We start from the raw sequence: 12,996 nt of genomic DNA on the forward strand, positions 1-12,996 counted from the left end.
TCTATGGCTCCCCGTCTCTCCCACACGCAGCCCTGAGCGATTGGACCCGTTCTTTGCGGTCTCAGCACCCAGCACGGGGTCAGAGTAAATGAATGAGTGAAGCGCGACTGAGCAGCCCGGGGAGGTGCTTCAACACCCGGGACCTGTCGGCTCCATCACCTCCCGGGACCCGCTCGGGGTCTCAGAGGGCACTGTCAGGGCGAGCAGAGTTCGGCGGGCAGAGGGGGTCGATGGGTGTGCACGTGGACGACTGGGCGCCCGCGGGGTTAGGGTCGACGCTATGTACCAGCAGCGAAGCGGGAGTGGCGGCGGCGGCGCGCTTGGGGTGTGTCCCTGGCGGGGCCGGGTCTGGGGTCCCCGCGGGGCGCGCAGGGCGCTCACTAGCTGCCTGGTGCTCGCTGGGCGGCGTTCCCCGGAGGCGCCAGCTGGGGGCGTGGCCAGGGCGGGACGGGTGGGCGTGGCCGGCCGGGCGAGGGGCGCGGGTGGGCTCCGCGAGGGGGGAGATCCGGAGGGGCGGGGGCGGGCCCGCGCGGCGCATGCGCGCTGCATTGTTTTGACTGAAAATGCCGTCGGTTTCGAAAGCGGCGGCGGCGGCGCTGAGCGGGTCCCCCCCGCAGACGGAGAAGCCGACCCACTACAGGTCAGTGTCCCGGCGGCCGCTGCGGGGGCGGGAGCGGGGCGGAGGCGGCCCCGTGCGTCCCCGGTCCGCGCGCCCGCGCCCGCGCTCCTCTGGGCCTGGGTGCCGCCGCCGGGTGCGGCCTGGGGCCCCACACCGTCCCCGGCCCCTGCCCCCCTTCCCTCGCGCCACCCCGGCCTACGCCCCACCAGGCCTCCGCGCGTCGCCTGAGCTTGGGGCGGGTGGACCACCATCCGACACGGGCTGCCGCTGCCTGAGGTCGGGAGGCGGCGCCCAGAGTCCGGGGTGGCACCTGGGCTTGGGGGCGGGGGAACGCGCCGGGGGTAGGATGTCCACGCGCCTTTGGTTGGGGGTCGAGGAACAACCCTTGGGGTCCGGGGGCGCGGAGAATGCACCTGGGGTCGGGGGAGGGCGTCCATCTGGACTAGAGCTACCTCTGTCTGGAGTCGGAGATGTCACCTGGGCTTGGGGGTCAGGCGCAGCTGGGGTCTCGGTGTCGTGCCAGAAGTTGGGGGTCGCGTCTGTGGCCGAGATGGGGGGTACGCATGGGGTCTGGGGGATCGCACTTGAGGTTGGGGAAATGCTCCCGGGCTCGGAGTGGGGAAGCGGCCGTCTCGAATCATCTGGAATCGGAGTGACAGTCGTTCATGGGTTCGGGGATGAGGGGCCTGCGCCTGGGTTCGGGGACCGTGCCTGGGATCGACGAACTACGCCTGGGATCCGAGGAACGCGCCTGTGCTGGGGGCGGGGGGCGGTGGGCATCTGGACTCGGAGTGGGGTCGGGGACCGAGCCCGGGATCAGGGATGGGAGGCTGCGTTTGGGGTCCGGGACCGCCTGGGGTCGGGGATGGCAGCTGGGTTTGGGGGCCGAGGCGCGCCTGGGTTCGCGGTGTCGCGCCTAACGTTGGGGGGTCGCGTCTCTGGTCGGAATGAGGGGAGGGGCTGTGCATGGGGTCTGGGGGATTGGGCCTGAGGTCCGGGAAGCACACCCGGTCTCAGGATGGGGAGCGGCAGTCTGGGGCCATCTGGACTCGGGAGTGGGGGTCGCATCACCCTGGGCCCCCGGGGTCCGGCCCCCGCCCACGAGTCCCAGGGCCGCCCACCGGCGGCGGTGGCGGCGGAAGCGACCCGCAACGCTGTTTGTCTTTTTAGGTATCTAAAGGAGTTTAGGACAGAGCAGTGCTCCCTGTTTGTGCAGCACAAGTGCACCCAGCACAGGCCATTTACCTGTTTCCATTGGCATTTCCTAAATCAGCGTCGGCGCAGACCGCTCCGCAGGCGCGACGGCACCTTCAACTACAGCCCGGACGTGTACTGCTCCAAATACGACGAGGCCAGCGGCGTGTGCCCCGACGGCGACGAGTGAGTGTGTGTGTGTGTGTGTGTGTGTGTGTGTGTGTGTGTGTGTTGGGGGGGACAGCACCTGCTGCCCTGCCCCTCGGCCCGGCCTTGCCTATGGGGATAGACCCCTGGTTCTTTTCAGCACCTGGCACACATCAACATGGGAGACCATGACTGGTGATCCGGGTTGGGGCATTTCTCTATCTTTAGGCCAGTGTGGGAAGGACTACCGTCTGTGTGTCTCAGGAATAACCCTTGCATGGTTCAAACCGAATTTGCTTCATTTCCACTTTTGATTGCCACATGGTTCTTCAAATTTCCTGCATCAGAACCAGCCCTAATGGGTACAGCTCTCAGGTTTAGGACCATTTTATTATTTTTAGTTGTAGGTTGCTTTTGTAACAAGAGAGCTTGTTAGAACATCTGCTCATACTATGCAAATATATGCGGAATGTTTCGTTTCTTGCTGTGTACATGTTTGATTTTTAAAAAATAATTGATAGGAAAGTTATTTGCAGACTGTCGTGTATATAGCACTTTTAAAGTTTAAGAAATCAAGGTTTTGTTTGGGTTGACTTTTTCTTTTTTTACAAGTTTCCTAATGGTGTTATGAACAGATGTCTGTATTTTGAAATATGTAGAATGGGAAAACAGGGAAAGTACAGTCAGCTTGTATATTCATATAAGGTGCAGAGCTTGGTGGGGCCGGGGAGTTGATTTTTTTCCTGTGGGTTGTTTCAGGTAGGATGGAGGCTGTCCATTCCTGCCAGAAGGTGGGGTGGTATCACTGTGCCTTCCAGCTCTCTAAAAAGAACAGCTTATTCAGCTTCTGTCTGGATGGGGTCTGATTTGGGGGTGGTCTTCAGGCACCATTCCCTGGTCTTCAGAAAAGAGACGATTCTCCAGGTACTTTTCCTTTTGAAGGCAGTTTTCACCCCACTGCACACAGAGACCTGTGTGACTCTGTTTTCCTTCATTTTCCAAAATGCTTAGGTCAGGGAGTCAACTTTTAATCTGTAGTAATTTTACCAACTTTATACACTTACTGAAAGGTGGTTAGTTGAACAGCAGTTAGTTACATAGTAAGTAACTAACTTACTTACTGTAGTGAAGGCAGCTTGAAACATGTTGAAATAATGTAGCCAGCTCCACCTTGGTTAAGATTGTTATGTTTCTGTGAAGTTTGAAAAGTACCCTGTTTAATTGCTTCTTGAGCTGATGTTTTCTGCAAATGGGTCTTCAGGAGAGAGATGTTTTTGGCTAGCTGAGGCCTCACGTCAGGTCTACCGTTTCCCTTGGTCACGTCAGTTGCCTCTCTGGACCTTGGGTCCCAAGTTGCCCAGGGGGGCCCCTGCTGCTTGACCCTGCTGCTTGATCCAGTCACCCGGTGTGTCTTACTCAGTCCCAGAGTCCAATATGGGGGACTAAGTGGCAGGAGTCACTCGTGATGCTTTGAATGCATGAAAAGAAAGCATGTTTTAACGTCTCTCTGGTCCCAGGGTCTGGATGTCCTGGTGTTGATTCAGCCCCATTGCTGGGCATGGGGTGATGTCTAGTTTTTATGGGATGAAGAGTGCTGCAGTGAACACCTACCTGAAGGTGGTCATTTAAAGCTGAGCTCAAATAGTAATTAAGTAATGTGCAATTATTCATTATAAAAATATGGACATGTCTAAATGGCATGTAGGTTATCATTGAAAAGCAGGATGAGTGGGACCAAGATGCTTGTTTGACAGTTTCTATTTTGGATGCATCCTTTGTACGTCTATCCACGGTAAGAAAGTCACGTGTATCTTATTAAAGATTTTGTTTTGTAACTTCTATTGAGCACATGAGATGACTTGCTTCAGCCCTTTAGGATGTGTGTGACAGCCAGCCATCTCCCTGGGGGAATCTCTCCTTAGTAATTACTGCTGATTCCATGGGAGACGGACTTTCCCATCACCCACAAATGGAATGGCGCAGAGTTTGTCCTGTTGATTTACATATTCCGGGTTCACGGCAAAGTCGCCATAGAATTCATAAATTGACACTACCTTTCAGAGCAAAGAGGGGGCCTTCCTTTTATTTCAGTTCATTGGTTCTTGAAATTGCTATTTTGAGCGTATGTACTACCAACCTATTATTTTAAAACATGAATATGTATCAAAGAACAAAGACCCCTCAGCTAACCGTTTAGTCAGGTGACATAAGCATTTAACGTTGTTCTTGGCTCTGGCTGGGGGCATCATGAGGCTGAGCTGTGGGGCAGGAGGGATGGGATGGGGACCCCAGGAGGGTTGACACACCTGCCATCAGCCTCCTCCCATGGCCCCTCCCCTGCTGTCACACCCCCACTACCGCTTTCACCTCTGGGTAGCCCCCCTCTGTCATCTCCCCTCTGTGGGCACCTCCACTGTCACCCCTTTTCCTTGGCAGGGGATCAGCCTCCTCTGCTGTCACACCCCTCCCTCCGTGAGCACTCCCGCTGTCTCTTCTGGGTGGCCTCCTGCTGTCATCCTCCATCCCACTGTCACCCCTTTTCCTTGGCGGGCCATCACCCTCCCCTCCCCCGTTACCCCTCCTTCGGTGGCCTCCTCCCCGCCGTCACGCCTCCGTTGTCACCCTTTTTCCCAGGTGGGAGGGCACCCCTTTGGCCTCGGAGGGTCCTCTCTGCGCTGGAGTCCCGTGGTCCTTCCTTTCCCACTGCTCTTTGTTCTGGGGGACACGCCCCTTCCCCGGAGCGGGTCGCGATTGGCCGTCCGGGTCACGTGAACCCAGCCCCGCCCCCGTGGGAACTGGCCTCCCAGCTGCGCGGCGGGACTGCTAGGGTCCGCTGCTCTGCGTGCACTCCCTAATCTGCCGGACAGACTTGGCCTGGCAGGAAACCTGTTCCTAACCTGGGGTCGGGCCCAGCTTTACAGGGTCGGTGTTACCACCTGGGTGGATCCATCTCAGGTATTTCTTGGGCTGGGGCTTCCAGGAAACGACTCTTGTGGGGACGTTTCTCGGAGTCCGGCCACATCGTGAAAGCTGTCCTGAGAGAGGCATGCGGTGTGGACGGCCCCAGGCCCCTCGCTGGTCCTGCTACCCCAGCGCGGGCCGTGTGTTCTCAGGGCCCATGTGTTGTCAGGGCGTGTCCTGGTCTTCACACCTGGAACCCAGATGTGGTTGGCACCTGCCGCTACAGGATACAGCGTATGTGCGCCACCCAGCGCCGGTCAGGCGTTTATAGATTTCGATTCTGACATTTAAAAAGACAAGACCCTCCCAGGGGTCTGAGTGTCCCCTCCAGGTGAACATTTTTGATGGAAAACAATTCAAGCAGTCCCCAACTATATGTGTAGGAAATACATGTCCTCTTTCCTCTGTTAACCCTCCTCCTGCCCTAGACAGGCTGTCCCTGACCTCCACAATTACAAATTTTCTTGTTTTTAATAAGAAATGCCCCCCCATTATGTGGTGTAACTTGCCAGGTTGACTCTAGAGAACCGTCTTATTCTTTGTAAGGCTCCCTGCCGTTTCCCCCACTGCACGTGGGCTATCTGGGAGCACAGGCCCTTAGGGTGGGCCCGTGGTGTGTGATTCCATGGGTTTTCCCTTGTGAATCTGGGTGCACTTGTGGAGCTTGTTGACTTAGAGAAAGCTTTCTGTGTGTCCTAGGCTTGGTGTGCCTGCTCTATCATACTTGTGTCCCTCTCAACCCAGGGGGTCTCCTGGGCCAGCCTCCAGACCAGTTCTCAGCGTCACCTGGGAACTTGCCCGCATGCAGATCTGAGGTTCTTGGCAGATGGTCTGGGGTCAGCAGGCCCTCCAGGTGATTCTGACACACGTTCCGGTGTGGGTGCCATGGCCCAGCCCCGGCCTGTCTCACAGACAGGTATTAGTGCCCCGTGGATCTGAGTTTGGTGGCCGCCTTGGTCTCATGCATAGACTGATCTTGGTGTGCTGTGGGTCTGAGTTGGTGGTCGACTTCTGTTTCAGGGTTGAGGTACCAGAGGGAAGGAGACAATTTCAGGCTCTCCTGGAGACTCGGGGCCGTCTTGAGCCCCTGGCACGTCCCTTCCTGTTCTCCCATCGTGGGGCAGTGCTTCCACAGCATAGTGATGGAGCTGTGTCCAGCATGTGCCCCTGTGCCATGCCATCAGTGGAGCCCTGTTGTTTTTTTGTTTTGTTTTTTGTTTTTGTTTTTCCAAGTCAAGTTGTTGTTCTTTCAATCTTAGTTGTGGAGGGTTCTGTTCAGCTTCAAGTTGTTGTCCTTTCAGTCTTAGTTGTGGAGGGCACAGCTCAGCTCTGGGTCCAGTTGCCATTGCTAGTTGCAGGGGGCACAGCCCACCATCCCTTGCGGAGTCGAACCGGCAACCTTGTGGTTGAGAGGACGTGCTCCAACCAACTGAGCCATCTGGGAGCTCAGCGGCAGCTCAGCTCAAGGTGTCCTGTTCAATCTTAGTTGCAGGGGGCACTGCCCACCATCCCTTGCGGGACTCGAGGAATTGAACTGACAACTTTGTGGTTGAGAGCCCACTGGCCCATGTGGGAATCGAACCGGCAGCCTTCGGAGTTAGGAGCACGGGGCTCTAACCGCCTGAGCCACCGGGCGGCCGTGGAGCCCTGTTTTAATGGCACTGTTCGGGTTGCTAATTGTTGTCGACGGGTTTGAGAACCATGGGTGTCACCTTGAAATCAGCACATCACACTAGGTCACGTCATGGGTGCTGCGGGGCGGGCAGTGGCCATACCAGTTGGTGGCACGGTGGCCCCAGGGAGGGATTCGTGCCCTCCTCCTGCAAGAGGGAATCTGCGCATGGTGTGGGGCTGACCCCTGGGGGCCTCTTCAGCCTCTTCCCTGCCCCAGGAGTGGGTGTGGCTTTGCCATTGGGTTTTCTCAGAGGTTTTCCCTTCCACCTCTTCGATGGTCTTAAGGTGAAGCCATTTTCTTCTCATTAAATGTTCTCCAGTATTTTAAGGTCAGTTCATGTCTTCAGTCGTGTAATAAGCAGGAGGTGACACACCCCCAGTGAAACAGTAATGCCCCTTTGGTGCTCAGTGCTGGGGAACGGGAGGCATTGGCCTGACTCTGGTTGCCATGGCGATGGTACTGTAGCCCAAGCTAAATGATGCTCAGAGCTACCCTGAGGGATCATTCGGGAACAAGTGAAAATTTAGGTTTAACATCAGGGAAATCAGGAGCCTCCCGCAGGTCATGCTGGAGGTGTTTTCCTGCTCAGCACAGCTGTGCAGAGTGGGTTCTGTAGAAAAACCTGCCAGGCTGCTTCAGCTCTGGTGTGCTGGTCCCCGTCTCCCCAGACCGTGGAATTCCTATGCTATACTCGTAGTAAATGCAGAAATCGTTCTGAAGACTGTAACTGTTTTTGTAAAACAGTAGCTTTCCTTATTAGCTTAAATTGTTTTACTTTATTGTTTTGTTATGGTAAAACATACGTAACATAAAATTTGCCATCTTAGCTTTTTTTAAGTGTCGAGTTCAGTGGCGTTAAGTCCATTCACATTGTTGTGCAGCCATCACCACCGTCCATCTCCAGAACTTTCCATCTTCAAACTGAAATTCTGTCCTCATTAAGCAAATAGCTCCTTCCTTCCGTGTTTTTTGATATTGATATAAGCAGATATACCGTGTTTCCCCGAAAATAAGACCTAGCCAGACAATCAGCTCTAATGTGTCTTTTGGAGCAAAAATTAATATAAGACCCTATATTATATTATATTATATTATTTATATCATATCACATCATATCATATCTATCGTATATCATATCATATCATATTGTACTCGGTCTTATAGTAAAATAAGACCAGGTTTTATATTAACTTTTGCTCCAAAAGACGCATTAAACACGGTATATATTCTTGCCCCCCACCTTCCTATATAAACACCCTTTACTTAGCATTTTTCCCTGGCGCTACCTCCTGGCACCCCCTCCCTGGTGGTCCTCCCATTCCCAGAGCTGCACTGAGCTCCCTTGTCGTTTATTCCAGAACTTTGGTTGTTTCCAGCCTTTGGTGATAACAGACAACCCTGCAGTGACAGTGTTGTGCGGACGTGTTGTTTTCTTTTTGCCAGCTTTCTCTGGGGTAGGTCTCCAAGAAGTGGGCTCACTAGGTGATATGATAGTAAATGCATCTGCCATCTTCCCCTCCACAGAGGTCGCAACACTTTGCCTCCCTGCCGGCAACAGTGTCTGCTTATATATAACGTAAAATGTACCACTTGAACCATTTTTAACTGTGCACTTCTGCCCTGGAGCTGGGGGGGCTTTCCATGTGCGCTTGTCTCATCACAGGCAAGATACTCGACCTCACACAGTGGTTGAGCTCCATCTATGTTTTCTGTTTTGTAAGTTCTTTGTTTATTTCTCTAGCTCATTGCTCTGTGAATGCCTGGTCTCGTTATTTCTTCAAGTTCTTTATGTTAGTGATATTTATCTGCATAGTTATGTGAAAAGTAGGGGAGGGTCCTGGCATGACAGAGGATTCCCCGTGGCAGCCTCAACCCCCTCGGCGCCAAAAACTGAGTTCCAAACCAGTGCTGCCTGAAGACTCTCAGGCAAAGGCTTGGAGGGGCTTGAAATGTAAAATAGAACTTTGTCGTGGGGATTTTAGACAAGTGCATGTTATGCTTAATAGAGTAAATATCCTAATACGTTCCATTTCCATCTCCCAAAAACGTTTCTTGGAACTACTTGTGGGGAACACGAGGGAAACAGTTGTCTTGTATGTGGGCACGGAGAGGCTACACGCATGCCCGATGTTTCCTTTTTCACATTTATATATATACATAGTGATATAGTAATAATTCCTTATGGTTGTTTTTTCACAACGTGAAGACCAAGTTGTAGCCTGCTTTCTCCATTTTCCACTTTTCCTTTTTCTCGTGGGTCTTCGGTGATTGTCACGACTGCTGGTCTTCCACCGGAGGAGTGCATCATGACATTTATTGAAAGAATTGCCTCTTGGTGGCCATTTGCCTTATTTCTAGTTTCTGCCACTTTCAAGAAAGTTCTGTCATTTCTCTCTGCATGTCCATCGGGGTGGGGGGGCCCTGGGTTCCTGGTTGTGTCCCCTCCCCTTGGTCTGGGTGCGTTTACTCAGGTGTGTCGGTTTGTGAAAATGCCACACGCCGCCCAGGTTTGACCTGTGCTCTTTTCTGTAGGTATATTATATTTCAATACAGATATGTAAAGGGTCTCTCTCTCCTCTCTCTCTCTGTTCTCTGTCTCCAATGGGCTTTGTCTAAAATTGTGATAAAATATATGCAACATGAAACTTCCCATTTTAACCATTTTTAACTGCAATTCAGTGGCATTAATTACATTCACGGTGTTGTACAAACGTGACCACTCTGTATTTCCAAGTTATTTTCATCACCTCAAACGGAAACTCTGTCCCCATTAAAGAGTTATTCCCTGTTCTCCCCTCCCCCAGTCTCTGGTAACCTCTCCTCCACTTTCTGTCTTGATGAAGTTGACTGTTCTCCGGACCTCACAGAAGTGAAGTATAGAATATTTGTTCTTTTGTGTCTGGCGTCTCTCACTTATGAGGATGTTTTCGAGGTTTCATCCACGTTGTTGTGTGTCGGTGCTTCATTCCTTTTCATGGCTGAATAATATTCCATTGTCTGGATGGACCACATGGACGTTTGGGTTGTTTCCAGCTTTAAGCTAGTGTGAATCGTACCTGCTATGATCGTGGTGCACAGATCTGTCTCGAGACCCTGCTTCCGGCTCTTCCGGGTGCACATTTGGGCCCCGAGCGGGTTTCTAACCTGACTTGCTCGATTGGCTCTGAGGGCCTGGGGCCTCCCCTGACCCGGTGTCCTCTATCTCCCCTTCCTGCCCTGCACACCCCGGGTGCTTAGTTAGGTCTGGGGCGAGCTGTCTGAACTCCGAGCCTCTGTTTACTCGTCTTGTAAGATAGGGGTTCAAGCGGGATGATCCCTGACTCGTTTTTATTTTACTTTTCTGTCCTGTTAGATGGCAAAGCGCCAACCATCTGTGCTCTGGGTGGGGAGCGACCCCCACGGGTGCTCCTAGCACGCAGGTGCACAGCCTGCAGACAGCAAGGTGGGCCTTCCCCAACCTCACGGGAGGTGTGGGGCCTTGTCCTTTCGTTGGGACAAAGAGCAACGGGCCCCTGCCTTGCTCGTTGGGCCCCTCGAGGGGACATTACCATTCAGGGTCCTTGGTGTATCCCCTCCCCTCCTTCTGTGTCTCTTGTCTGGAGGGACTGACCTCGAAGCAGGCTCAATCCCCATGCTCCACATGTACCAGAACCTTCTAAACCACCTGTGCAGCCGCCGTGTCCCTGCAGTATGAGCCCCTGTCACTGCTTGGGGAGCCGAGTGTGACTCTCGCAGGGAGCACGTGGCTCTGGGCCATGCATGGCCTGGGTGTCATTGCTCCTTCTGCCCCTCCCCACCGTCCACTTCTCTCCTGGCCCATCTCCCGCCGATGTCCTCCTCCAGCCACGTCCAGGCCCCTGTATTTCTCCCCAGGCCCCTTCCCTCCCTCCCTTGAGAGGACCCTGAAAGTACCTGGATGGGGGAATGGGAGGAGCCGCCAACCTTTTATTGGATAATACTTGTCAAGAAACAGGAATGGCGCAGCTGCGTCCTGGGGTGAACTTTATTTTTTCACGCTTTATTCAGAACATCGTAAAGGATTTTCTAGGGATACCCAGTGTTATGTTTTGCTAACGTGTAACTGAGGGATTTGTGGGGGTCTGGCTGCCGTGGGGAAGGATCCCAAATTAGGACAGGTGCTGTGTCCGGTGACGTTCATCCTTCACTCAGAGCAGATATTTGGGTGAAGGAAAACAGCGGGGTGCTAATGAGCAGCGGAGCAGGATGGCACTGAGGGTGGTTGTCCCCAGGCCCTGAGGCCCAGATGGCGCCTGTCACCCCTCTGCTTCCCAGGTGTCCGTACCTGCACCGGACGACTGGCGACACGGAGCGCAAATACCATCTGCGCTACTACAAGACGGGCACGTGCATCCACGAGACAGACGCGCGGGGCCACTGCGTGAAGAACGGGCTGCACTGCGCCTTCGCCCACGGCCCCCTGGACCTGCGGCCGCCCGTGTGTGACATCAGGTGAGGGGCGCCCTACGCCGGGTGGGCGGGAAAGCCCTCACCTCCCCAGCGTTTCAGGCCGTGTCATCCCGGGACAGGGGTGCGCCCACGGGAAGCGGGACACCTGTTCTGAACCCTCCAGGCCGCCAGCCTCTCCGGTGCCATGAGGGCGGCTCCGTAAAGTGACAGAACCAAGTGATTCTCTCACCTTCTGGAAGGCCTTCAGACACGCCCAGAGCCGTCACCGATGTGTGGTTTGTTTGTAGGGAGCTGCAGGCCCAGGAAGCCTTGCAGAACGGCCAGCTCGGTGGTGGAGGGGGCATCCCGGAGCTGCAGCCCGGCGTGTTGGCCAGCCAGGCCATGATAGAGAAGATCCTGGGTGACGACCCCCGGTGGCAAGGTAACCCCGCGGCCGCCGCACAGGGCGGGCAGGGGTAGCCCCCTCACTGGTTGTAAAGTGACCCTACTGCCCGCGTTTACAGGTCCGATGGGGAGACAAGCTTATCACCCTCGGTCCGAAGGGGCTGAGTGCTGCCTGAGCCCAGGCATCTCTGAACCTTTGCACTGTGGCTTCTCTGGGGCAGGGGATTGCACACTGTCACAGCTCCTTCCCACACGTCCCCTCCCAGACCACTGATCCATAACAAAACGCCATGATTTTGTCTCCATAGGCCTGCCTTTTCCAGAATGTAACAGAGTTAGACTCATCCAGATGTAGCCTTTTCCAACTGGCTTCTTTTACTTAATAATATACATTCAAGGTTCTTCCATGTCTTTTTGTGGCTTGCTAGCTCATTTCTCTTTATCACTGAATAATATTCCCTTCTCTGGATGGGCCACGGCTTATTTATCTGTTCACTCACTTACTGAAGGACATCTCTGCGTCTCTGTGTGACCGTCATCGTCATGCCCCTCATTTCTGTGCATTTCATGTCATTTAGCGCAGGACCTTCTGTCTTCTTTGAGGCACTCAGTCAATATTTGTGAACAAATGTCTTGCAATTTTTATTTTCTTAAAATAGGCATTTTGTTGCCTAAGCCCCTTCTGTTTTCTCCATGTCCTGCTGTGTGGTTAACACCTCTTGTCACGTAAGGAATTATTTGCAGTTGGATTGGCGTGGACGGACAGTGTGGTCATGTGATATACCTGTGCCTAGCATTGCCCGCTCTCACCCTCACTGTGGGGTAGGACGGTCCCCCCCCCCCCATTTCTGTCCTGCTGGTTCCTCAGCCTCCGATATTCAGCCCACTGAACAGGTGTAGTTAAAAACTATGGCGTATGTAATAAAGTATCAGTTATTAACCAGCCCAAGAGAGAATGAGTTTTAGGAGTCCTTTCATTGGTTACTACTTTTAAATGACCCCTGGTCGCTTTTTGTTTGTGTGTTTTTGCTTTGAGCTAAAATTCAGGTACATGAAATTAATCATTTTAAAAGAACAGAGTTTTCACAATTACATGGATTGAAACAACTACTTGACTTAGAGCTGATGGGTCCTGGAAAACACACTTAAATAAAAGAAGAAAGGAATAGAGTTTGTATTTTAGAGCTGTTTTAGGTTCCTCTTGAGTGAAAGTACAGAGAGCCCCCTATACCCTGTGCCCCCACATGCCCAGCGTCCCCACATGGCACGACCCTTGGTACAGCCGTGAACCTACACAACGCATCATTATGACCAAAGTCCATCATTTATGCCGGGGTTAAAATGAACCATTTGAAAGTGTGCTTTTCTGTGGTTTTTAGTATATGCACAGTGTTGTGTAGCTACCACTTTTATGTAGTTCTTAAACTCTCTCTAGTTTCCCCAAAGAAGCCCCAGACCCATCCTCAATCACTCCCCATACTTCTCTCCCCGACCCCTGGCAACCCCGTCTGTGGATTTGCCTGTTCTCCACATTTCATATAAATGGAATCACACAATATGTGGCCTTTTGCGTCTGGCCTCTTGCACT

The 12,996-nt window shown here is 53.4% G+C and overlaps 1 protein-coding gene across 6 annotated transcripts in view; it reads left to right on the forward strand.

Annotated features, from left to right (window-relative positions):
- Nucleotides 1-265: 265 nt before the first annotated feature.
- The window catches only part of UNKL (unk like zinc finger), a 39,493-nt gene continuing 26,762 nt past the window's right edge, over nt 266-12,996 (forward strand). For 2 of the 6 annotated variants that reach the window (XM_019713157.2, XM_019713158.2), the window contains exons 1-4: nt 488-640; nt 1,790-1,999; nt 10,890-11,066; nt 11,312-11,445. In XM_019713157.2, the coding sequence (XP_019568716.2) occupies nt 564-640; nt 1,790-1,999; nt 10,890-11,066; nt 11,312-11,445 (598 nt within the window). In that variant the 5' untranslated portion in view covers nt 488-563. Of the gene's footprint in view, nt 641-1,789; nt 2,000-10,889; nt 11,067-11,311; nt 11,446-12,996 lie in introns of all 6 variants that reach the window. The other 4 variants (XM_074322557.1, XM_074322563.1, XM_019713159.2 and 1 more) reach the window with 4 other exon arrangements.

Source organism: Rhinolophus sinicus, linkage group LG18 (genome assembly GCF_036562045.2).
Source record: "Rhinolophus sinicus isolate RSC01 linkage group LG18, ASM3656204v1, whole genome shotgun sequence".
Lineage (NCBI taxonomy): Eukaryota > Metazoa > Chordata > Mammalia > Chiroptera > Rhinolophidae > Rhinolophus > Rhinolophus sinicus.